This window comes from Pelodiscus sinensis, chromosome 27 (genome assembly GCF_052426305.1).
Source record: "Pelodiscus sinensis isolate ZL-2025 chromosome 27, ASM5242630v1, whole genome shotgun sequence".
In the NCBI taxonomy this organism is placed as follows: domain Eukaryota; kingdom Metazoa; phylum Chordata; order Testudines; family Trionychidae; genus Pelodiscus; species Pelodiscus sinensis.
The window spans coordinates 18,975,432-19,000,122 of record NC_143078.1 but is presented as its reverse complement, the minus strand read 5'-3'; the positions used below and the strand labels follow the sequence as shown (position 1 = coordinate 19,000,122).

General features: G+C 61.7%; 2 protein-coding genes across 6 annotated transcripts; both read left to right on the top strand.

Moving 5' to 3' along the window:
- The first annotated feature begins 4,337 nt into the window (after positions 1 to 4,337).
- Positions 4,338 to 13,235, top strand: LOC102460239 (glutathione S-transferase 2-like). Of its 3 annotated transcripts, none has more exons than XM_075916015.2 (8): positions 4,338 to 4,558; positions 6,910 to 6,988; positions 9,970 to 10,034; positions 10,396 to 10,477; positions 11,096 to 11,196; positions 11,764 to 11,859; positions 11,967 to 12,077; positions 12,934 to 13,235. In XM_075916015.2, the coding sequence occupies exons 1-8, from the start codon at positions 4,523 to 4,525 to the stop codon at positions 13,027 to 13,029; spliced, it is 666 nt and encodes a 221-aa protein (XP_075772130.1). In that variant the 5' UTR covers positions 4,338 to 4,522; the 3' UTR covers positions 13,030 to 13,235. The 3 variants fall into 3 exon arrangements, with proteins under 3 accessions (XP_075772130.1, XP_075772134.1, XP_075772129.1); XM_075916014.2 differs by lacking the exon at positions 4,338 to 4,558 and adding an exon at positions 5,882 to 6,023; XM_075916019.2 differs by lacking the exons at positions 4,338 to 4,558; positions 9,970 to 10,034 and adding an exon at positions 5,879 to 6,023.
- Positions 13,236 to 14,534: 1,299 nt separating this feature from the next.
- LOC102459991 (glutathione S-transferase Mu 1) lies at positions 14,535 to 24,600 on the top strand. 3 transcript variants are annotated; one of them, XM_089773727.1, is made up of 9 exons: positions 14,652 to 14,690; positions 15,986 to 16,061; positions 17,544 to 17,727; positions 18,003 to 18,067; positions 18,291 to 18,372; positions 18,448 to 18,548; positions 18,979 to 19,074; positions 19,156 to 19,266; positions 21,818 to 24,600. In XM_089773727.1, the coding sequence occupies exons 3-9, from the start codon at positions 17,676 to 17,678 to the stop codon at positions 21,908 to 21,910; spliced, it is 600 nt and encodes a 199-aa protein (XP_089629853.1). In that variant the 5' UTR covers positions 14,652 to 14,690; positions 15,986 to 16,061; positions 17,544 to 17,675; the 3' UTR covers positions 21,911 to 24,600. The 3 variants fall into 3 exon arrangements, with proteins under 3 accessions (XP_075772135.1, XP_089629853.1, XP_075772137.2); XM_075916020.2 differs by lacking the exon at positions 17,544 to 17,727 and having other exon boundaries at positions 14,535 to 14,690; XM_075916022.2 differs by lacking the exons at positions 14,652 to 14,690; positions 15,986 to 16,061; positions 17,544 to 17,727 and adding an exon at positions 17,784 to 17,924.
- The last annotated feature ends 91 nt before the right edge of the window (positions 24,601 to 24,691 follow it).

Genomic DNA, 24,691 nt, shown 5'->3' with positions numbered 1-24,691 from the left:
CAGCAGTGCGTCTGCCACCGTGTCTGCCTCGATGGAGGGCAGGGCCACGGCCTCGGGGTAGCGGGTGGCGAAGTCCACCACCACCAGGATGTATTTCTTCCCTGTCCGGGTCGCTCTGTTGAAGGGCCCCACAATATCCATCGCCACCTTCTGGAAAGGCTCCTCTATGATGGGCAGGGGTCTCAATGCAGCTTTTTTCCTGTCTTGGGCCTTCCCCACTCGTTGGCAGGAGTCGCAGGACCGGCAGTACCGCTGGACAGCTGCAAACATCCCCGGCCAGTAGAAGTTTTGGAGCAGCCTCAGCCGCGTGCGCCGGATCCCCTGGTGTCCCGAGAACGGGATGTCATGGGCCAGGTGTAGCAGCTTGCGGCGATACCTTTGGGGAACCACCAGCTGCCGCTGGAGCCCCCACTTGCCTACCGTCCCGGGGGAAAGCCATTCCCGGTACAGAAATCCCCTCTCCCACCGGAACTTCTCCTGGCAATCTCCTCCTAGGGGTTGAGCGGCACCCAGGTCAGCCCGGTCCCTCAGGGCCTGCAAGGAGGGATCCGCTCGCACCTCCGCCTGGAATTCAGCGGCTGGGGCTGGGACAGGGCCGTGGTTCCCCCCACTGCCTAGGTCCAACTCTAGGTCTGCTGGGACGGGGCCCTGGGCCCCCTGTTGGGGAACCTCCTCGAGTTCCGGGCCGCAAGCCCCTCGCTTGCTCTGGCTACGGGTGGTGACCAGCGTCCTGTGGGGTCCGTCTGGCCACTCCTCTAGGTCACTCCCCATTAGCACATCGGTGGGCAAGTGCGGGTGCACCCCCACTTCCTTGGGGCCCTCCTTGGCCTCCCATTTCAGATGCACCCTGGCTACGGGTACCTTAAAGGGGGTGCCGCCTATGCCCCTCAGTGTCAGCTGAGTGTCGGGTAGCATACGGTCTGGGGCCACTATGTCGGGCCGGGCCAGCGTCACCTCCGCCCCCGTGTCCCAGAAACCCGTCACCTTCCTGCCATCCACCTCCAGGGGTACGAGGCAGTCCCTCCGTAGGGGCCGCCCCGCCCCCACCCGGTGCACGGATAAATCTGTCTCCCGAGGGTAAGACCTCCCAGGGGAGGTGCACTGAGCATCCTTCCCCTCTCTCTGAGCTGAGGTTTGCCAGCCAGCCCCTGCCACTGGGGCAGCCTGTGCTTCCTCCCGCCCCAGCCAGTTAACCCTGGAACGTCCCAGGTCATGGGACCTGTTCTTGCGCCTGGTGCATTGAGCCCTCTTGTGGCCTCGTTGCCCACAGCGATGGCAAGTTAGGTTCTGTGGGCCCATTCGGGTCGGCTCTGCCCGGGCCCTGGCTGGTTTTCTGGGGTATCGACGACTGGTCCTGGTCCCTGGGGCTCGCCTCGGAGGTGTCTCTCTCCGTTGCTCCGCCGAGAACCGGTCTCTGCGCGATTCTCTTTCTCTCCGGGACTCCCGTTCACCCCCGGACCGGCTCTCCGTGAACTCATCCGCCAGTCTCCCGGCCTCCTGGGGGTTCTCTGGTCTCCGGTCCTTGAGCCACAGCCTCAGTTTGGGTGGGCACGCTTCATAGAACTGCTCCATCATGACCAGCTTGAGCAGCTTCTCTGCGGTCTGGGCTCCGACTCCCGAGACCCACTTGCGGCAGTATTGCGCCAGGCGGGAGGCCAGGTCCACATAGGTCTCCCGTGGCCCTTTCTGTACCCCCCGGAACTTCTTCCTGTACATCTCGGGGGTCAGCCCGAACTTGTGCAGCAGGGCCTCCTTGACTCGGTTGTAATCCCCTGGCTGTAGGTCCTCCAGCTGACTGAGCACTCCGGCCGCCTCCTGGTTCAGTGCGGGGACGAGCTCCTGCAGCCAGTCAGCTGGGGGGACCTGTTGCAGCCCACAGGCCCTCTCAAAGGAGCTGAGGAACCCGTCTATGTCGCCCACGTCCTTCAATTGGGCCACTGTGAGCCTCTCCAAGCGCCTGGCATCCCCGGGACTCTGGGGCCCATCCACTCTTGGCGCAGCCGGGGCCCCGCAGGTTCTCCGCTCTGCCATGGCCAGCTCATGCTGTCGCTGCCTCTCTCGGTCCTGGCGCTCCTTCTCTCGGTCCTGGCGTTCCTTCTCTCTGTCCTGTACTTCCAATTCCTTGATCCGCAGCTGGATCTCCAGCCGCCGCAGCTCCGCTGGGCTGGCCCCTGCCCTAGATGGGCTACGGCTTGCAGGCCTCCCGGGAGACGCTGTCTCATCTCTCCGGTGGGTCCCAGCGCTCCTCCCCCTCTCTGAGCCTGACACACTCTCAGGGGGGGTCTGGCTGCTTCCCCTGGGGACAAGATCCTGGCCCCGTGGCTGGTCATTCTCTTCCAGCTGGGTAATCAGCTGGGCCTTGGTTGCTTTCTGCACAGGCAAGCCCCTCTCTCTGCACAGCCCCACCAGCTCTGCCTTCAAGAGTCGGGCGTAGGCCATCTGCCCGCTGGGCCCCTCGGTGCAGACTCACCAGTCTAGTGCTGCAGCGCCCCACGATTCCCAGGAACCGCTTCGCTCTGTCTCCAGCACGCCTGGCTCCAGGGCTCTTGCTTCTACAGCGCCTTGTCGCTTGCCGCTGGAAGCTCCATCCACGGGGTGCAGTGCATCCCACTTCTGACACCAGTGTGACGGCGTGTTGGGGGTTCCCCGTCTCCTGCACCCCGAAATGGCACAAACAGACTGCACCAGCCAGTGGAATAGAGGAAGTTTATTGCCTCTCCAGGATACAGCATAGCACAGATGTAGTCTGGTCACAGAACTGGGCTAGGATGCCTCAGGCCCCCTTGAGTTGGGGGGAGACTGGGCCCCTAAACTCCAGCTCCTCTCCCTAGGCTGTCTCCTCCATGCTCTCCCACAGTAACAACTAAATTCCCTTGCAGCCCTGCCCCCCAGTCCAGGGCAGCATTCACCTTCCTTTGTTCCTCTCCATGGGGGGTGTCTGGCCACTGGTTCGACAAGTTTGGCCTTATCTCTGCCTAGCGAGATTTTCCCTGCTGGGTCTTGCTCCAGACAGCAGGGGTCACCACAGCCCAGCAAGTACCCCCACTACGTCACACCCCCCATGGAGAGGAACAAAGGAAGGTGGAATGCTGCCCTGACTGGGGGGCAGGGCTGGAAGGGAATTTAGTTAGACGGTCTGAGAGCATGGAGGAGAGCCTAGGAGAAGGGGCTGGAGTTTAGGGGCCCAGTCTCCCCCATCTCAAGGGGGGCTGAGGCATCCTAGCCCAGCTCTGTGACCAGATTCCATCTGTGCTGTGCTGTATCCTGGAGAGGCAATAAACTTCCTCTATTCCACCGGCTGGTGCAGTCTGTTTGTGCCATTTCGGGGTGCAGGAGACGGGGAACCCCCAACGCGACGTCACACCCCGCCTGCACAGCTTCTCATCCTGAGCCAGGCCCCGCCCGCCCACCCACCTTCCCCTCCAAGCTTGGCCCCGCCCACCAAGTTTCCCCTCCCAAGCCAGGCCCCACCCGCCCAGCTTCCCCTCCCGAGCCAGCCCCCGCCCGCCCAGCTTCCCCTCCCAGCTTGGCCCCGCCCTCCCAGCTTCCCCTCCCAAGCCAGGCCCCGCCCGCCCAGCTTCCCCTCCCAGCTTGGCCCCGCCCTCCCAGCTTCTCCTCCCTGCCAGGCCCCGCCTGCCCAGCTTCTGCTCCCAAGCCAGGCCCCGCCCGCCCAGCTTCCCCTCCCAGCTTGGCCCCGCCCTCCCAGCTTCCCCTCCCAGCTTGGCCCCGCCCGCCCAGCTTCTCTTCCCTGCCAGGCCCCGCCTGCCCAGCTTCCTCTCCCAGCCTGGCCCCGCCCGCCCAGCTTCCCCTCCCGAGTCCGGCCCCGCCCACCCAGCTTCCCCTCCCAGTTTGGCCCCGCCCGTCCAGTTTCTCTTCCCAGCTTGGCCCCGCCCCCCCGCTTCCGCTCCCAGCCTGGCCCCGCTCGCCCTGCTTCCCCTCCCGAGCCCGGCCCCGCCCACCCAGCTTCTCCTCCCGGCCTGGCCCCGCCCACCAAGCTTCCCCTCTCAGCCAGGCCCCGCCCGCCCAGATTCCCCTCCCAGCCTGGCCCCGCCCCCCCAGCTTCCCCTCCCAGCCTTGCTCCGCCTGCCCAGCTTCTCCTCCCAAGCCAGGCCCCGCCCGCCCAGCTTCCCCTCCCAGCTTGGCCCCGCCCGCCAGGCTGGGAGGAGAAGCTGGGTGGGCGGGGCCGGGCTCGCGAGGAGAAACTGGGTGGGTGGGGCAAGCTGGGAGGAGAAACTGGGCAGGCGGGGCCTGGCTGGGAGGGGAAGCAGGGTGGGCGGGGCCGGGCTCGGGAAGAGAAAGTGGGCGGGCCCCTCTCTACCCCCGCCCAGGGCGGGTCGGAATCCCCCCAAGTGCCCCAGCCCTGGAGTCGCGGCAGGCAGCGAGCCCACGGCGACGCGCTCGTCAGGGCGGGACCCGGGACCCTCCCCCGGGCTGGACCGGACCGGGATTGGCTGGACGGGAAGAACCGGATTCCGAGGGGGGCCCCGCCCCGCAGCCAGGCGCCGCGGAGCGCAAGGGCAGCATGGAGAGCACGCTGGGCTACTGGGACATCCGCGGGGTGAGCGCGGGGCGGAGGGAGCCCCCGGCGGGGGGGGGGCAGGAGCGGGGCGGGCAGCCCCCAGCGAGGGGCAGGGGCGGGGCGGGCAGCCCCCAGCGAGGGGCAGGGGCGGGGCGGGCAGCCCCCAGCGAGGGGAAGGGGCGGGGCGGGCAGCCCCCAGCGAGGGGAAGGGGCGGGGGGGGGGCAGGAGCGGGGCGGGCAGCCCCCAGCGAGGGGAAGGGGCGGGGGGGGGGCAGGAGCGGGGCGGGCAGCCCCCAGCGAGGGGAAGGGGCGGGGGGGGGGGCAGGAGCGGGGCGGGCAGCCCCCAGCGAGGGGAAGGGGCGGGGGGAGGCAGGAGCGGGGCGGGCAGCCCCCAGCGAGGGGAAGGGGCGGGGGGGGGGCAGGAGCGGGGCGGGCAGCCCCCAGCGAGGGGAAGGGGCGGGGGGGGGGCAGGAGCGGGGCGGGCAGCCCCCAGCGAGGGGAAGGGGCGGGGGGGGGGCAGGAGCGGGGCGGGCAGCCCCCAGCGAGGGGAAGGGGCGGGGGGGGGGCAGGAGCGGGGCGGGCAGCCCCCTGCGAGGGGCTAGGGGCGGGGGGGCAGGAGCGGGGCGGGCAGCCCCCTGCGAGGGGAAGGGGCGGGGGGGCAGGGGCGGGGCGGGCAGCCCCCGGCGAGGGGAAGGGGCGGGGGGGCAGGAGCGGGGCGGGCAGCCCCCGGCGAGGGGAAGGGGCGGGGGGGCAGGGGGCAGGAGCGGGGCGGGCAGCCCCCGGCGAGGGGGGGCAGTAGCGGGGCAGGCAGCCCCCCCATGGGTCTCTAGGGAAATGTGTGGGTTGGCTTGGGGTCACTGTGAGAGCCAAGAGTACCAGCCCGCACCCAGTACAACCCTGGGCTACCTGCGCTGGGGGGATGGGCCCTGTAACATGACCTGCCCCTTCATTCCCTTAACGCCTGGGGGGCGGGGGGGTGGGACAAGCCTGCAGTAAGTCCCCCTTGTCCCTCCGCAGTCACATGCCAATTAACCCTTCCCACGCCAGGCCCCAGCTGGGCCTGTATCTGCAGTGGTCTGTCATTCAAAGTTTTGTTTCCCAACTGCAGGTGTTGGGGGTGTAATCTCCCCAGTGGCTGAGCAGCTGGGGATTGCTAGATGGGAAAGCACTGGCTTTTGGGAGGGGTGGTACTGTAGGGCGGCTCCCAGTGCTTGGTTTGTTGGGACTGATCTTATTTCACATTTAACTCGTGACCTTGGCACCAAAAGTGGGAGCGTTTGGCTGACACGCTCTGGGGAGGGGCTGCCGATACAGGGCAGGATCGGGGTAGGCCAGGAGAGCTAGAGGAGCTTGAGAGCTGGAGCAGTAGGAATGGGATGAAAGTAGAAGAACATGAGCATGGGGACCAGCAAGAAGAATGTTTGTGATTAGCTGGGCTGGCCGCAGGGTGACCACGAGCCCCCAGCGTGACGAGGGTGGAAAAGGCTGTCTTAGCATGCACCAGGTGACGTATTTTCAGGAGAGGCGGGAATGTGCTCGGCGCCTGCGAGACCTCGTCTGGGGCAGTTCTGGTCTCCCGAGTTCAAGATGGACAGATTCAAACAGGAACAGATGCAGAGAAGGGCACTTGGGACCTGCCTTAGGAGAGGAGATTTAAGGAGCATGGCTTGTCTAGCCAACAGAGCCAACCCAGCCTTTCTAAATACCAAGGAGGGCGGGACGTTATGTAAGTGAGACACCAGTGTAGACACGAGAAGAAATGGCTCCAAACTGGCCCTCCACAAGCTGAGGCTTGAAACTAGCTGAAGAGGTCTCCTCGTCGAGGAGAGAGGTTCTGGATCAGCCTCCCCAGGAGGGCAGTGGGGGCAAAATACTTCCCTGGCTTCCAAACGGTGCTTGCTACCTTTCTGGGGGGGATGGCCTGAGATGGCCCGTGGCCCTTCAGAAGCCGCATGCAGCAGAAGTCCCCCGTGGCCAGAGATGGGACGCCAGATGGGGAGGGCAAATTCCAGCGAATTTTTTCCCAGGAGTCAGCCGGGGGGATCTTGCTCACGTTCTCAGGGTTCAACTGATCTGTTCCCGGAGAGGGCCGGGAAGGATCTGTGGTCTTGGAGATGCAGGAGCCCAGGCTAGATGAGGAATGGTCCCTTCTGGCCTTACAGCCCGAGCGACAGGAGTGCCTGCTTGGCCCCCTGGGTGATGCGTTGGCGGAGGTCCAGCCCTCATGCACCAGTTGCGTTCAGTCCTGGGCTCCAGCAGTTGTGCCCAGTGGCAGAACTGGGGGGGGGGGGGGGAGTCCATGGGTCTGGCTTGCTTTGGCTTTCTCTGGGCTCACCCAGTGGAACTGGAAGGGTCCCACAACGTCCGTTCTCTTGTGCTCCTCTCTGCAGCTGGCTCATGCCATCCGACTGCTGCTGGAACATGCGGGCGCACCCTACGAGGACAAGCAGTACACCCCCAGTGGGGATGGTAAGGCCACAGGGCGCGTTAAGGTCCGCGCTCCAGAGTGTTAGTAGGTGCCCAGCCCCTTGCCTTGCCCGGAGTCACCTTAGAGCAGGCAGAGGGTCTGGCTTGTGGCAGGCAATCGAGTCTGAGGCTGGCTCATACCTGGATTGCAGCTGGAAATTGCAAGGGAATCCAGCCAGATTTTTGCTGCCCTCCCCCGCCCAGGAATTAAGCAGGGCATCTCTGCCGCGCGAGGGATGGAAAGAGTTTTACCTGCCTGTCAGCAGGGGGCTCGGGGAGGGGCTCAGGTTTCAGCAGCTCTTAGAAAGGGCCTTGGACTCTCTAGCTGGGCAGGGGAGGTAAGGTCAGTCCTGGGGTGCCCCCTGCACAGCCCCTCTGGGAATACCCCAGTGCCCCCTGACAGCCAAGGGGGCTGCCCCGGTGAAGCTGGGTGGGGTGTTTGGCTCTGGGGCAGTAGACTCGGAACAGAGGGTGAAGCATCTGGGTGTGCAGTGACTGAGGGGTGGGGGGGCTTGAAGGGAGGGGCATTAACGGGGAGGAGGGTCAGACCCTCTTCTCCCTGTTGCTTCAGTTCATTCCTCTCCGAGGTCTGGGTGGCTTGCGGGCCCAGCCCTGCCCATGGCAGGAGACAGCAGTTCCCCTGCTTCCCACCAGCCCTGCACAGGACAGTGCCTCTGGGCTGGAAGGGTCCGCCCTTGGAGGGGCCAATGGGAGAGAGGGAGAGTTGCTCAATCCCGCCTGTGTCAAGTAACAGCCACTTCCCGTTCCCCGCCCGGTTAACTCCTGGGTGGCTGCAGAGACTGATTTCCCACCTGGGTTTCTTGCTGAGTCACGCACCCTTGGGGCTGGTTACATCACCCTGAAGGGCGCGGGGCTGCCCTTTGTCATGGGCCATAAGAGAAGAAAATCCCTTTGTCCCCGCAAGTGGATTAGTGCGGGGGCGGGGAGGCTGCGGGGGAGGGAGAGGTCAGGTTGCTTTGGGGCCTGGATCCTTTAGTACGGTGACAGCACGTTTCTGGCCCTTGAGAATCCCCATAAAATTGTGCCTCGCAGCTTCCCAGGGCGTTGTGAAAATACACGGCCCCTCCCCACGGCAGCTCAGAGTGGGCGAGCGGCTTTGGGCGAACGGGGGCACCGGCTTTGTCCCCCCTCAGAAAGGCGCGTGTGCTACAAGTGTCTCTGTAAACTCGCGGCCGAGACAAGACTGGAGCTTTTACCTGCAATCGGTTAGTTGAGTTGCGTTACCGCCCAGCGAGGCCTCTGCTCACTCAGCCATCGAGGGAGAACGGCAGGGCCTGGCCTGGCCTGGCCTCCACAATATTTGACACTGAGATCACCGTGGCAGCGCACAACCCCCCTTTCTTGTGAAGACTAAGCCACAGGAAGCCAGTGGAACCCAGGTGCCCTCACGCCCAAGCCTGTGCTCTCACCACTAGGATGTGCTGTCTCTGGAAAAGAACTAGCTGTACACAGGACAGGGAAATCAAATTCCAGCCGGTAGCCCTTCCCCGGAGGCTGATCACAGCTCTGGCGGGGACTCAGAGCAGGGCTGGGACCTGTACCAGGAGGTGCTTGTCGCAAGCAGAAATGTCGTTTGCCTTAGTTAAGAAAGTAACCACTCAATACCTGCCTTTCGTGGCTGGGGAGAGGGAAGGATTCCTGCGGGGCTGGGCCAGTGCTAGCCAGCAACTGGGCCCGACTTCCTAGCACTGGTGTAAAGTGGGTGCCAATGGGCAGTGTTCCAGGGGCGGCTGTGGGTTTGTATCCGTGGAAGTGAGGGTCTGCCCTGCCACTCTCCTCTGAGTCTGCTGGTTGTAGACCCTCCCGGGAAACCCGCTTGGGGTCTGTCTGCTACAGTTGGGCGTGTGGCTGCAGCATGCGTCTCTAGCTGGCTCACGTACCACATGCAAACCTGCAGCCTATTGTAGACAGACAGCAGGTCCCAGGTGCTGGAGCACCCCCACCCCTGCTCTTGTGAAAGGTAAGGCTGCAGTGGTGGGGATGGACCGGCCTGTTTCATGGGCCCCATGGCCCCTGCGTGTACACAGACCGTGATATGCTGGTCAGGGAGGCCAGGCTGCAGACAGCCAGGGCAGCTTTGCTTATCACGCTGTGTTGAACTGACGTGGCGGTAAGTTGATCTATCTTGGGCTCATGTCAAGGGGACCCGAGCCAGCAGGGAAGGGGTTAAATCCAGATTCAGCACGTGGGCAGTGAGCCGAGGTACTGGCCAAAGTTCTAAGAGGAAAGGGCAGATTTCAGGTGACCCAAAGCAGGTTTCTGCGGGATCCAAGTAGAGCTAAAGCTTTTGTTGGGGCTGCAGACAATCCCTGTTAGGCACCTGGGATAGGTGGTACAGGCTGGCCCCCAGAATCATGGTATCCCAGCTCCATGCAGGCTTTAGCCTCACGTTGCCCCGAGGCGAGAAGGAATGTGGCGAGTCTTGGATCCCTGTTTTACAGCTGGCCCCTGGCACGCAGAGCGGCCAAGTGATGTGCCCGGGGGAACCTATGGAGCCTGTGGCAGAGATCTGCCCAACTCCCCATGCCCGGGCTCTGCCGACTGAGCCATGCTGTTGCAGAAGGCTCCCTGAGTCTGGGTTGTGTGGCACCTCGCACCCCGTTCTCGGCTGAAGCCGTATTGTGGTCCTGGCGGAGCTTTGCCTCCGGGCTGGCGGGAAGGGTGGGAAATGAGAGGCCGGTGGGGGCGGGGGCCAAAGGGATCGGGGGGGGGGGAGCTTGGTGGTAGGCAGCTAGCAGCGTTGTTCCCAGAGGCATGAGCAGCTGTAGGTCCCAAGGATTTCCACAGGACTGGGGTGCTGGGCAGGGTCCCTATGAGCTGGGCGCTTGGGCTTGGGGGGGGGGGGGGTGCGTGTGGGGAAGTGAGCGTGGTTAGGAGATGTGGGGGAGGGTTGGTGGTGAGAGCCATGAAGTGGGGGGGCAGGTCTCCGTGCCATAGGACCCACCTCCTGTTCCTTCCCCCAGGCCCAGATTACGACATAAGCCAATGGACGAACGAGAAAGAGAAGCTGGGGCTGGATTTCCCGAACGTATGTAGCCGCCTCCTTGGCTGTGACTGGGCCGGGGCGGAGGGGGAAGAGTTCAGGGCAGCTGGAGACGAGTAGTTTGGCTGCTGGTGCTGAGTGGAGCCAGGCCGTGGGCGAGGGAAGGGCTCCCGGCTTTCCAGGGCCCCGTGGCGGGTGCAGGGCTGCCGTGCCCAGGCAGCATGATGGTCGCACGTAGCCCTGAACAGTGAGTCTGGGGCCCTGTTGTCCACCTGCAGGGTAAATGCAGGGGCAGGGAGTGGCTGGCTCCAGCGCTGTACAGGGCTGGCTCGAGAGACGCTAGCTCTGGCCTCCTGCCGGTACCGGGTATTGTGGTACTCTCTGATTCCCTCTCCTTCCCTCCTAGCTGCCCTACCTCATCGACGGCCCGACCAGGCTCACCCAGAGCAATGCCATCCTGCGCTACCTCGCGCGCAAGCACCGGCTGGGTGAGTGCTGCCGCGGGTCTGCACGCGCTCCGCAGGAATCGGTCCCACGGGCAGAGTGAGGGGCCGCTAGGGTAGAAGAGCCAGGGCCATTTCCCCTGGAAAGACAAGCCCTGAGTGCCTAGTCGAGATTTAAACTAGGGATGTTAAATATCGGTTAATTGAAGAGTCGAGTAAGCTCATGAATTCTGATTGGTTACTTGACTATTCGATAGTCCCCGGGATAGAGCCGGCAGCCTGTGCACCCCGGCCCCCTTCCTGAGGAACCCCCCACCACTCTGCACTGCTGCCTCTGTAACTTTTAAAAACCAGCTCCCCTCACAGACCGGCTGCCTGTTGCCCTATGCTGCTGCCTCTGATACAGAGGCAGCACCACTGGGTAGTAGCCACCCTTGTCAGGGTGGTGGAAGGGTGTCTGAGCTTCCGGACCTGGCCTGAGCTGGGTTGCTGACCAGCCTTCTAAAAAATGTACTGTCAGGGAATGTGGGCAGGGGAATGCATCTAGTCTACAGCATTTATCTATATGCTTTTGCTGATCGGTTAATTGACTATACAATTACCTCCCTAATTTAAACCGGTGCTGAGCCTCTCTGACTGTGTGTGTGTTCTTCTGGATGCCAGCTGGCGAGAGCGAGGAAGAGATGCAGAGAGCAGACATGCTGGAGAACCAGGTGATGGATTTCCGCCTGAGCTTTGCAAGGATCTGCTACAGCCCTGAGTTTGTGAGTACTTCCCTGCTCCTCTGGGGGTGTGGGTCGGAGAGGGCTCGGGGAGGGTGTCACATGGGGATAACAGGTGTAGAGATAAGCCAAAGTTTTACAAGCCTCCATTAATTACATGGGAAGAGGCAGAATTATCCTCATTTTACAGTGGGCATCAAGAGGAGGTGAAGTAACTTGCCAAAGGTCCCACAGTAAACCAGTAGCAGAGGTATGATTAGAATCTGAGACCTTCCTAGTTTCAACACTGCGTGTTCCCCTAACTCATGCTGCCAGAGACAGAGAGGTGAAATCACTGGTCCCAGGGGCTGTGTGTCTGAGCAGACCAGTCCGTGAAGTCCATTACCCACTGCCCCTCTTCAGACACAGCCTCTTCCTTCAAAGGCAGGTGAATAATTTCTGTCAAGCACCCAAGTAGTTACGCAAGGCTGATGTGTCTGGCACAGGAGAGCCCATCAGAGGATCAGTTTATGAATGACCCTCCCCGCCGCTTTGGGCCACATTAGAGAGACTGAGTTGGAACATGAGGGTTTGAACCCCGCACCCTTGATTCTGTTTACCCTTTTGCAGGAGAAGCTGAAGCCAGAGTACTTGGAGCAGCTGCCAGGAAAGCTGAAGCTGTTGTCCCGGTTCCTGGGGGACCGGAAGTGGTTTGCCGGGGAGAAGGTGTGTGGCTAACGAGGGACCGTGTTACTGCTCCGTGTTAGAGGCCAGAGGAGGGCCATGCAGATCGGGAGGGTTCTAATCTGCTTATTTTCATTCTAATTTCCCAGCTCACCTATGTCGACTTCCTTGCGTACGATGTCCTGGATCAGCACCGCATGTTCGAGCCCAAGTGCCTGGATCAGCTGAAGAACCTGGAGGATTTTCTTAACCGCTTTGAAGTAAGCTTGGCTTTCACTCCCCGGCGACATGCAGCTTTCTGGATCTCCAGGGCTGGCCAAGCTGGTTCCACTTCTGCAGTGTCTGCAGCACATCACCTTTGGCCCAGTTACTTTTCCCAAATAAGGTTGATGGATGGTTTCCATTCTAAGCTTTGTGCTCCTTTCTCTTGTGAAATCAATCACTTACTGCTAGGTTCTTTTCACAATATATGGAATTGGGGTTCACCATAAACAGGAGGCATTCACTATAGAAAACAATCACACACTGACATAGAAATGAGTTTCCACACAGCTCAAGTTCCAGCATTGTCTCCCTTGTAAAGAGCTCTAGACAGGGAACTGGTGAACACCACAAAGTCACTAGTAGCTGAAAAATACATTGCAAGTGCACATCATTCCAGTCCTGATTTTCTCAGGCTTGATTCTTGGGCAGAGTTGATTTGAGGAACAGTCAGACAAACTGGTTTTGAGAGGTGGAGCTTTGAGAAGTTTTCCTGCTTTCAGAAAGTGCTTTATCTGCTCCTAACCCTGGAGCAGCTGAGGAAGGTTGGGGCCTGGCTGTCAGCAGCTCTGGAAAATCGCATCCTTGGGGCTTGATCCAAAGCCTATTGAAGTGTGTGTCAAGGCTTCACTTGATTTCAGCAAACTTTGGATCAGGCCCTGGGTCCCCCAGAAGATCAAGGACGTGTCTGACACGACGTAGCTTCGTGCCTTTGTGGTTTGCAATGGGGAGCAGTTCCCTAGTAGCTGTTTGGCTGCAGTCCAGGCTGAATTTCTGGCGGTGCGGATGGGTAGAGGGCTTGCGAGGCGCTGGTGTCTCTCTACGTTGATGGATCTCCCTTTGCTTTCCCTATAGGCCCTGGAGAAGATCGCTGCCTACATGCATTCTGGTCGCTACATGAAGACCCCCATTTTCTGGAGAACTGCTCAGTGGTGCAACAAGAAGGAGTAGCTCCGCTGGAGCTGAGCAAGTTCTCCTGGCTTTGGTGCCCACGGGCCCGTTGAGCATCTGAGAAAGAGACGGGGGGACCCTTTTAGCCTGCTACGCCCCATTAAAGACCAAACCACAAATAGCCTAAATCCGCAAGCCCTGTTGTATCCTAAGTTAGCTGCGCCATTTCCCAGCTACTGGCTAATATAAATATTTTGGAGATTGGACAGTTGCCTCGGGTTAGTGACTTTCCTGGTTTCTGTTTGTTTTGAAACCCCAGCTCTCTAGAGAGTTCTGATGAGCAGGGACGTGCTGAATCTTAATGCTAAACCGTGTCAGAGTTGGAGCATTTATCCCAGGCCCATTCCTGCCTCTGCTGGCACTCTTCAGGTGCCCAAGTGGCGCTCTGACAAAGCCCTTCCCGTTGGGCGGAGGTTTTGAGGCTCATGTAAATCCTTGGCCTTCCAGCCTCCAAACCCACAGGCTTCTGCTGCTTACTAAAGGAGAGCTCCCTTAGCTGGCAGAGGTAGCAGGTCCACTCATTAGAGGGTCACCCTCACTCCTATGTACACAGAGCCAGGGTGTTACACAGTGCAACTGCCTCTCTTGCTGAGCCAGGTCTCTCTGATGCTTCCTCCAAGCTCTAGCAAAGGAGGCGTGTACCCCCTCTGCAACCATCACACAACACGGCTTTGCCCTGGGCCAGCAACAATAGCATGCAGCCAAAGGAAAACGGGCCCCTAGGGGAGCAGAGATGCGGAGGAGCCTTGTTGCTGACCGGACAAGTCCATGTTGTGACAGAGGCCAAAGGGAAGGGGGCTACAACAGAGCCGATACAAAGAAGTGGTGCTGGCCGTAGCAGGGGAAAGGCCAGGGGTCTGGGCTGCGTGAAAGCCCCTGGGGAGAGGGGGTATCGGCTGCTCGCTGAGTGCTGGCCCTGGCGGGGTGTGCCGGAAGGATGCCGGCTTGGGCCCACTCTGGCTACGCGGATCCCTCCTGCCCTTGCAGCTGGTGCCCAGCAATTCCCCTCAGTTTCATCTTGCTGCTTGTGGGAAGCGTGGGTCTGACTCTGGTCCCTGGGTGTGAATGAGGAGTAACCCCCTGGCCCTCCCGCACCGGGTGCAGATCAGGAGGAACTGGAGCCGTGCTAGGGTCAAGCTGGGTTACTTGCTGGGCTGAGTCCCCTGGCAGCGCTCGAGCCATCCTACAGCTGGTCCCGGCTCCCGCTCCGGCTCCGCCCCAAGCCCCCGGGGTTGACTCATTTAAAGAGGCAGGGCCCGGGTCAAACCCAAACTAATCAGGATTCCGAGCCGAGGCGTTACGCTCCCACGCCCCGCCATGCCACTGCCACGGGAGCGGGCCGGGCGGCTCGGGCCCTGCGGCCAGTCGCCCGTCAGGATGCCGCACCCGGGGTGTGAGCCTGGGGAGCTGCCAGCCCCAGAACTGCCCGTTCAGCCACCCAAGGCCTGGCCCGTGGCTAGGGAGGGGGGTGGGCTGGGGGCAACTGCAGAAGCCCCGCCCCCCTTTGAGGTGCTGCTGCCCCTTTAAAAACGGCGACTCCGCATTTGGTCGGCTCGGGAGCCGCGCCCCTTGCGTATAAACGGGCCCGCCGCGCTCCGGCCGCCAGGGAAGCGAAGCGGCGCAAGATGCCGGTGGTTCTAGGGTACTGGGATATCCGCGGGGTGAGTGCTCGGGCGGGATCGATCCCGCTCCCTAGCCGGGTTGGAGAGCCGCTGCCCCGCCGCCCTCCAGCTCCTGCCCTGCCTTGTTTCAGGGCGGCCCGGAAAAGCGCAGTAGCGAGGCCCCGGCTGGCGCTGGCCGGGCTTGCTGCGCTCCGGAGTCAGGAAGCTCAAGCCCCAGGCTCCACTGGCTTGGAGGGGGCGCGGCGCGGCGCGTCGTGGCAGGAGCTGGCTCCGTTATCGATCCCCCTCCCGTGTGAACGGGACCGCCCGGCTGCTCCGAGCAGTGAAGGCCCCAAACTGCCCCAGAGACAGACCCTGCGGCGCCCTTCCATGGCCAGGAGCCGCCGGGGGGTGGGGCGGCTGGGTAAGGCTCGTCTGTGGCTGGGGGGTAGGTGCTGAGCCCTGCCTGTCTGGGGGGCTGTCCGGGGGCAGGAGGGTGCGCTCTAGCCCGTGTCTCTGGCTGGCCCCGGGCAGGCTGCTTAGAGGGTGTCTGGGAGAGTTCGCTTCAGGCAGGCACCCACGCTCAGAGACCAGCTTTGAAACTAGTGCTTAATCGCTGCCTCAGTTTCCCCGTCGATAAAGGGGGGAGGGGTGAACTGGCCTGCCTTTTGTATGGGCGGAGTAAGAGCATAAGCACGGTGAGACTGGGTCAGCACAAGGGCCAGTCCAGCCAGTGTCCTGTCAGCGGCCAGGTGCCCCGGGGGAGTGAGCAGAACAGGGGCCCAGCCTGGCTAACGGCCCTGGTAAGTGCTCTAGTGACTGGTGGAAGGGAAAGTGCTGTGGGTGCAGCAATGAAGGGAGCAGAGACCTAGCTCCTGAGAGAGAAATCAAGGGGTGATGGGACCCCAGCAGGGGGCATCGCCCCCTGCAAGCTCCTGGCCAGGTTTGCAGCGGGGATGCCTGAGAACCTCCCCTTCCTCAAAGGAATGTCTGACTGGGTTTCCAGGTGTCGTTCAAGCCGCGCGCTGGGGCTAAAGAATTCGCGTAGGCCAGATTGGGGCTCGTGGGAGGCATGTGACTGTCCAGTCTCATGGGGCTCTTGGCAGCACGTTACTAACCTGGGTGACTTGCTCTTCCCCACTGGGCTGAGCAGAGTGGCAGGCCAGAGTCACGCCTGGCCGGGTGGCTTTGCTGGGGGTCCTAGGCTGGGAATGACGTGCTGTCCGCCGCCCCCATGAATTCACACGCCCGGGTCTCCGAGTGTGGCGCCTGCTGGGAGCCCCGAGGTGGGCGGATCCTGGCGTGAGGCGCTGGTCCGTGCGGGCGCTCACCCTGCCGTGCGCTTCTCCCCGCAGCTGGCTCACTCCATCCGCCTGCTGCTGGAGTACACGGGCACGGCCTACGAGGACAAGCTGTACAGCTGCGGGGAAGGTGAGAGCTGCCGGCAGGGAGCAGAGCTAGTAGAGAGCTGCTGCAAGGGCCTGCGACCGCTGGTTTGTGGAGGGCCCCTCCCCCTGCCCAGGCGAGAGGCCAGTGACCTGCTGGGTGCGGCCCACCCCACGGCGCGCCAGCCTGGGCTGCAGGAGCCACGGGGCTAGAGTTGGCATCGGAACCCCGGTCTCAGGCTGGAGCTCGGGGCAGGTGGTGGGGCCGGGCAAGCCCCTATTCCCAGCCCCTGCTCTCTGGTGCACCCCTGGCCAGCTTGTCTGTCTCCCTCCCCTCCCCCCCGGCCAGTTGGGAGGGGGAAGTGCCCCATCCCTCCTGTCCTGCTCCCTGTCCCCCGTGATTGCCCACTGGAACTCGCTGGAGGCTGCATGCACGTTAGCTGGGTTTCTAACCCTCCATCCCTGGCTGGGGCTCTGCAGGAGTCCCCTCGTGGTGCCTGCCGCACGGGCCCCACGAGATCTCCCCACATCTTCACTGCGCTTGTGGGGCGCGTCGGCCTCTGAACATGTGAACAGCAACTGAGGTGGTTGCTGCTGCTGCGAAGCCCCCCTCTCGCCTTGTCCCTGGGGCTCGGGGCAGTGCGCACAGCTGGAATAGCAAGTGGCGGCTGTATCCCGCATGGGGCATGCGGCTCTATGGGCTGGGGTGGGCTCCTGTTGGATCGGGGGGCTCCGTCTTCGGGAGCGAGGCAGGACGTCGTACTTCCAGCCACGAGGGTGAAGGGTCAAGCCGGGCCGCTCTCCCCGCAGACAGCGTTGACTCCTCTAGTTGTCTGAACTTCCTAGCCAGGGCGATTGTGGTTCTAACGCAGGTTATCAGGGAGACTGACACTGCACTCCCCTCTGGTCTTTGCAGTCAGCTTGTTGACCAATATGAATCCACCACAGCCGTGTCTGCCTGCACCAGGGTTTTAACTTGTGGGAGCGAAAAATGTCCCAATGTTTCTAGGAACAGGCTGGATATTTGGGGCTCTGCCTTCCACCCCCACCTCCCGGTCCTGAGTTTCCACACTTGCTGCCTGGCCACCGTAGGAAGAACGATTGTCTGGCTGTGACGGCCCCGTTCGTGTTCTCATGTCTGGCCAAACTCCAACGGGTGTCACCACGTTCCAGCACCCACGAGCGCCCTGCGTTGTGCACCTCTTACATGGGACGGGGGGCTGCCCTGTCACACCCCGGGGTTGGAGACTTGCTCGAGAGGCTGCTCTCTTCAGCCACACGACGCTAGGTGGCCGTGAGGCTTTGTGTTCAGCGTTGCCCCGAGAAACCAAGAAGGTTTAGTTGCCCTTACCCGGGTAGGCTCTTGTAACCTGCATTTCCGGCAGGTGTAGCCGCTGTCTCTGCACCCTGGTGTCAGCCAGGCCAAGGTCCAGGATGCGTGCAACTGAGCTGGCTAAGGGTGAATGTTCAGCTGATTATTTACAGCCCCGTCAATAATTCAGCAGGGTGCTCTTGTGTTAATTGGCAGGCAACTCAGGTTGCAGCAGGTTCTGAAACTGGGCACCCGTGCGGAAGCCAGAGGCACCCGGTTTAACTACGGTGATGATTAAACTGGTGCAAAGGGCTGTGCCAGGGCTCTTGTCTCCGTTGTGCGGAAACAATGGGTCACCAGCTGAAAGCAGAGCAGAGGCGCCGCCCGGCTCAGGCAGCAGGTTAGATGTTGCACCTGCAGTTGTAAAACTGTGCAGACTTGTGTGGGAGTGGCCATTCCAAGGGGGGCAGGGGGAGCTGGCCTGGAAGGATGGGGGCTCTCCGACCGAGGACCCGACTTCCTGCAGCGCTGAGTCCCTGGCATGTTCTGCTGGCCATGAGTTGATGGTGCATTGCACCAGGGCACGTTTGCCCCCAGGTGTGTTCCAATGCTAGGGGCGGGATTAGCTGGCCGTGCTGGCAGTGGCGGGGGACTGACGCTCTCTTCTTCATCCAGCTCCGGACTATGATAAGAGCCAGTGGCTTAACGAGAAGGAGAAGCTGGGCTTGGATTTCCCGAATGTATGTAGAGTTGCTGGGGGTGGGCAAGCAGGGGTGGGTCCCTCGGTGGGCTTGGGGGGGGACTTCACTGATGAGGGTGGATTCTGAGTAGGGACAGTGTGGGGGTCCCGATGGGTTCTTGCCCCCCAGGGTAGGGTGGTGGTGACGGGGTTGGGCATGTGGCCAGAGGAGAGTGGGGGGAGGGGGCAGTGATAGCTGGCTGATCCTCTGGCTGCCCTTCCAGCTGCCCTACCTCATCGACAGCAAGACCAAGCTCACGCAGAGCAACGCCATCCTGCGCTACCTCGCACGCAAGCACAAGCTGGGTGAGTAGCGGGGGCAGGGGGCTGGGCCGTGGCTGGGGAGCCGCTGGGGCACTTCAGCGTTGCTCTGCTCCGCAGGCGGGGAGACGGAGGAGGAGATGCTGCGAGTGGACATGCTGGAGAACCAGGCCATGGATTTCCGCATGAGTCTCGTCATGATCTGCTACAACCCTGAGTTTGTGAGTACAGCCCTGCTGCCCGGCCAGATCCGCTCTGCACGGGGCTTTCCTGGTTCCAGCAGCAGGGGCTCCCTTCCTGCTCCCCAAGAGCCATGGCTGAGAGCTGGGTCACTCCGCTTCCTACTACTGCCAGTGAGTGTGGACAGGGGCACAACCCCTGCTGCTGGGATCAGGCCCCCCAGTTGGGGGCTCTGTGGGACCAAAGTGAGCAGGGCCCAGGGTGGTGGCCCCAAACTGTCCAATGGCTCTATCCCTTGCACAGTACTGTCCAAGGGGATTCCTTCCTGACCCTAGCAGGCAGCCTGCCCTGAAGCATGATGCTGCCCCCTCAAACTCCAGGTGCCTTTCCCCCTACAAGAATTTTCCATGTGTTGAGTGGGCACAGGGGCTGCCTTGCTCTAATCCTGCCCCCCTGCCTTGCTCTCTGCAGGAGAAACTGAAGCCTGGCTACTTGGAGCAGCTGCCGGGGAAGCTGAAGCTGTTCTCCCGGTTCCTGGGGGAGAGGAAGTGGTTTGCTGGGGAGAAGGTGAGTGGCGGGAGGGTGGGCAGGGTGATTAAGGAGAAGGGGCTGGGAACAACTCAACTGCCCTGTGTCACTTCTCCCCAGATCACCTTTGTCGACTTCCTCATGTACGACGTCCTGGATCAGAACCGCATGTTGGAGCCCAAGTGCCTGGATCCTTTCCAAAACCTGAAGGGTTTTCTCGACCGCTTTGAGGTGAGGTTTGTGACTCCTGTAACATGCGACTCCCTGGTTATTCAGGCACAGCCTGTTTGCCTCAGGGCACGGGCCCAGAACGCCTCCCCCCGGTGCCCTCAGTCTGACCCGTCTAGCTGCAGACTCTGCAAAGAACATGGCTGCCCAGGCATTTAGCAACAGGCAAAGAATCGTCTTCTCTCCCTGAGCTATTGTTACTGCCGGGGAGGGGGCCCGTCCCCTCTGCTCTGGGAGCACATAGGTGTTTTCCTCTCCCCAGTGCCCTAAAGATTTTCTGCAGGCCTGACTGGGGGCCTTGAGGAAAAGGGAAGTCAGTCTCTCTCTCTCTCTCTCTCTCTCTCTCTCTCCCCATTTAGCCACGTACCTGGGGGCCTCTAAGGGGGACTTGCTACCCTCTCTGATGGAAAGATGGCCACATCTTGGTGCCCTGCTTGCTTGGTGCTCCAGGCAGACCCTTTCCAGTGGCCCTGGAAGCTAGGATGCCACGTGCCTGTCCTGTGAGCTTTCCTGAGCAGTGTCTCTTGGGAGCCCATGGCACCCTGGCTCCTGCCCTGCTGGGCCCTTGCTCCGGGTGCCAGTGGCTGTTGTTGGCTGTGGAAATGGCTGAAGTGGCAAACGCTGGCTCAAAGCCAAGTCCCTGCCTGTCACTTTGCTGTGGTCTCCCGTCCTGGCTTCGGGGACACACGTGAGATGTTGTATCTGGATCGGAGCCGTGGGCCAGGCTGCCGAGGCACTAGGCAGCGTCAGGGAGGGGGCTGTGGTTTCCTGGATCGGAGCCGTGGGCCGGGCTGCTGAGGCGCTAGGCAGCGTCAGGGAGCGGGCTGTGGGTTCCTGGATCGGAGCCGTGGGCCGGGCTGCCGAGGTGCTAGGCAGCGTCAGGGAGCGGGCTGTGGGTTCCTGGATCGGAGCCGTGGGCCGGGCTGCCGAGGCGCCAGGGAGCGGGCTGTGGGTTCCTGGATCGGAGCCGTGGGCCGGGCTGCCGAGGCGCTAGGCAGCGTCAGGGAGCGGGCTGTGGGTTCCTGGATCGGAGCCGTGGGCCGGGCTGCCGAGGCGCTAGGCAGCGTCAGGGAGCGGGCTGTGGGTTCCTGGATCGGATCCGTGGGCCGGGCTGCCGAGGCGCCAGGGAGCGGGCTGTGGGTTCCTGGATCGGAGCCGTGGGCCGGGCTGCCGAGGCGCTAGGCAGCGTCAGGGAGCGGGCTGTGGGTTCCGGGCACGGAGCCGTGGGCCGGGCTGCCGAGGCGCTAGGCAGTGTCAGGGAGCGGGCTGTGGGTTCCTGGATGGGAGCCGTGGGCCGGGCTGCCGAGGCGCTAGGCAGTGTCAGGGAGCGGGCTGTGGGTTCCTGGATGGGAGCCGTGGGCCGGGCTGCCGAGGCGCTAGGCAGTGTCAGGGAGCGGGCTGTGGGTTCCGGGCACGGAGCCGTGGGCCGGGCTGCCGAGGCGCTAGGCAGCGTCAGGGAGCGGGCTGTGGGTTCCTGGATCGGAGCCGTGGGCCGGGCTGCCGAGGCGCTAGGCAGTGTCAGGGAGCGGGCTGTGGGTTCCGGGCACGGAGCCGTGGGCCGGGCTGCCGAGGCGCTAGGCAGCGTCAGGGAGTGGGCTGTGGGTTCCTGGATCGGAGCCGTGGGCCGGGCTGCCGAGGCGCTAGGCAGTGTCAGGGAGCGGGCTGTGGGTTCCTGGATCGGAGCCGTGGGCCGGGCTGCCGAGGCGCTAGGCAGCGTCAGGGAGCGGGCTGTGGGTTCCTGGATCGGAGCCGTGGGCCGGGCTGCCGAGGCGCTAGGCAGCGCCAGGGAGCGGGCTGTGGGTTCCTGGATCGGAGCCGTGGGCCGGGCTGCCGAGGCGCTAGGCAGTGTCAGGGAGCGGGCTGTGGGTTCCTGGATCGGAGCCGTGGGCCGGGCTGCCGAGGCGCTAGGCAGCGTCAGAGAGCGGGCTGTGGGTTCCGAGCACGGAGCCGTGGGCCGGGCTGCCGAGGGGCTAGGCAGTGTCAGGGAGCGGGCTGTGGGTTCCTGGATCGGAGCCGTGGGCCGGGCTGCCGAGGCGCTAGGCAGCGTCAGGGAGGGGGCTGTGGGTTCCTGGATCGGAGCCGTGGGCCGGGCTGCCGAGGCGCTAGGCAGCGTCAGGGAGCGGGCTGTGGGTTCCTGGATCGGAGCCGTGGGCCGGGCTGCCGAGGCGCTAGGCAGTGTCAGGGAGCGGGCTGTGGGTTCCGGGCACGGACTTGGGCCGAGCAGGGAGCAGCATTGGGGCTGCTCTGACTTGTGCCAGGAGGCAGCAGTCCCCAAGGGCTGGCTTGCAATGGCGGGGGGGGGGGGGGAGTGGTGGGCTCTGTGTGCAGCGACACAAAGGTCAGATGACCGACCCCTCTTCCCCCCCCTTCCCCCTGCAGAGAGCCAGCTGGTACATCAGGGACTCACTAGCTGGAACCCTGAGCCAATTCCTGGTCGGGGGTGTCCTTTGCGTGGCTTTGTGTTAGTTTCAGGGGGCTGAGGCCGTGTTGGGAGGCGCTTTGGGAAGCTGACTGGGTCTCCCCTCTGCTTCACACACCTTCTGCTCTCCCCTAGGCCCTGGAGAAGATTGCGGCCTACATGTGCTCCAGCCGCTACATGAAGACGCCTGTCAACAACAGGATGGCCAAGTGGAGCAACCAGAAGTAGAAGATGCGTGTGGAGGACAGGGCCAGTCTGGAGCGCCTGAGCGCTGTTTGGGGGGGGCTCCTGCAGATGGGCTCTGGGGGGGAGGGGGGTGGAAGTTGAGTACGAAGCGGCAGCTTTGGTGAATTGCAGACGCCAAATGCCTGCGGCAGCCTTGCTCTGTAGCGACCGGCCAGTAAACGTTTAGGAATTGCACAATGGTTCCCTCTTGCTGAATAGCCATCGTCTCCCTGGGAGGAAACCAGCGTCTGAGTTAATAGAGTGGCAAAGAGCCATGAAGCCAACCCCACAGTGGAGCTCTGACGGGAGCACAGCCAAGTCCTGCTTTGGCGTTCACAGCTCTGCAGGAGCAGGAGAGCAGCACGGGAAGAACCAAACGGATGCTGCGTTTCTCGGGGAGAACATGCTCTTGGTAGCTAAGTCTCGGGGGGCAGCTGTTAGTCTGTAAGTTTAAAAACACAAGTCGTCTGGTAGCATCTTCGAGACTAACAAAATACAGAGGTTGTCTCATGGGCTCTGCCACGTCTGTATTTTTTGTTACTCTCGAAGATGCTACAGAGCGACTCGTGTTTTTAAACTTACAGACTAAGGTGAACTTTTTGGTTGACACTCTCAGCCTAACAGCATCCGCCTGAGGGCTCCAGCCCGACTTGTCCAGCCAGTGTTGCAGGGTGGCTGCAACGGGCTGTTAGTGTAGATCCCCGCCAAGGGAAGAGCCTCTGGCCTGTTTCTTGTTCCATGCTTGTTGGTGTTCAGAGCCCTGCTTCCTGGTGCCCAAATGCTGTCCCTGGTCCCTCTTGCCTTGTGGAGTGTGGGGGCAGTGATGACCAGGCTGGGTTGCCCTGGCAACTAAAGGACCTGCATCCTCTGAACCTGCAGGGGAGTTCTCCTGGGCCGCCATTAGTTCTCTGCAGGGGCCCATTGTTGTATCTACTTGTCAGCTTTAGTGACTGGGAGTTGGTGGGGAGCTGGTGGTGGAAGACTTGATGCTACATTAGGAAATAGGTTGGCAGGCCTTGGTGGGTTTTTTTATTTTTTTTTCCAGAGCACTAAAAGATCAAGAGTAGCTGGGTCTAGAGGGTTCCTAGCTAGAGGTCCACCAAGTGCCTTAATTACAAGGCTCCACCCTGTTGTGGGGCTTGATCCAAGGGAAACCAGGACACCCTAGGGCGACTTAACCCCTTTCTTCTTGCAAGCTCTAAGCAGTTCACGTTATTTAAATGTTCCAAGCCTTAAAAACAATGACTATAGTATTTAAGGTTTAAACTATCAATTCTAAAGCAACTGCTACAGCACAGAGCAATGCAGAGATCTACTCTATACACTAAGGCTGTGTCTACACTGGCATGAATTTCCGGAACTGCTTAAAACGGAATACTATTCTGGTTTCAGTTTTTCCGGAAAAGGAGCATCTACATTGGCAGGCTGCTTTGCCGGAAAAGCCCTTTTTCCGGAAAAGCGTCTGTGGCCAATGTAGACGCGCTTTTCCGGAAAAGAGCCCCAATCGCCATTTTTGCGATCGGGGCTTTTTTCTGGAAAAGACTACTGGGCTGTCTACACTGGCCCTTTTCTGGAACAGTGTCCGGAATAAGGACTTATGCCCGAGCGGGAGCAGAATAGTTTTTCCGGAATAGCGGCTGATTTTGTACAGTGGAGCGTCATTGCTTTTCCGGAAATTCAAGGGCCAGTGTAGACAGCGTGCAGCTTATTCCAGAAAAGCGGCTGATTTTCTGGAATAAGTGGCCCAGTGTAGACACAGCCTAACAGAATTTAGTTCATTTACACTTCACCCGTATGCTACCCCCAGGGGCTGGGCAGGAGGTTGTGGTTCCTTTGATTTTTTTCCCCTGTCAGAAGGCCATGCACTGGGGTCACTGCTGTGAAGGGCCTAGTTACTTCTAGTAACAGAGCAGGCTCTGTGGGTCAGTCCTGCTCACTCCCTTCTGTCAGTGCTTCGTACTAAGCCCATTTTATAGCAAAGCGAGACTGGGTGGCGCTAACAATATTTACCAAATGATTCCATGTTGTGCAGGGTATGGCCAATGCTCTGTCGGGGGGGGGGGGCGATCCTGCTATTCAGCATGTTGCAAAAACTATGGGCAGAGTTCAGTTTGGCTGCATCCATGACTTCTGTTTATCAGAGACGTGCCCGTCCCCAGTGGCTGCCGTGTGTTCTGGCCATGGTCTCACGTACCGCGCTTAAGTGGCACTGTCATGCAAAACATTCCTGCCTCGCCTGCCTCGCCTACGTGCACCAGCCTTGAGACAGGCCTGGGTTTTGCTTTTTAGGGAGCTGCACTGGTCAAGGCAGGGCTGTCCAGGCTCCCAGTGTTCCCTAGAAATGCACCGCTGGCTGAGCAAGCAGCCGGGACTAGTGTGTTGGGCACGGCCTTGTTCTGCACCAAAGCTGCCTGGATTTAGGTGACCCAGGCAAACGCCCTCTTTAAAGAAACTATGGGCTTGCCAGCGATGCAGTATGAAATGGAGGGAGAGTCCTGCCTTGCCCTGGGCCTGCAGGAGCTTCCCCTGCTCACTGACTGGCCCTTCCGGCTTCCTCGCCATGCAGGCCAGAGCAGGGGGGAGAGGTGCAGGTGTGCGTGTGCACTAGGGAGGGTTCTGTAGGAGCTAGTGAAGTGAGTCACATTCCTAGGCTTCGATTTTCCCCAAATAAAAACGTTCAGTGTGGTGGGGAACGTTTCTCCTCTTCTCTTCCTCTCTTCTCCCCCCCCCCCCCCCCCCCCCCGGCCACACACACTTTCCCTCTGCTTGATCGCCACTTCACCC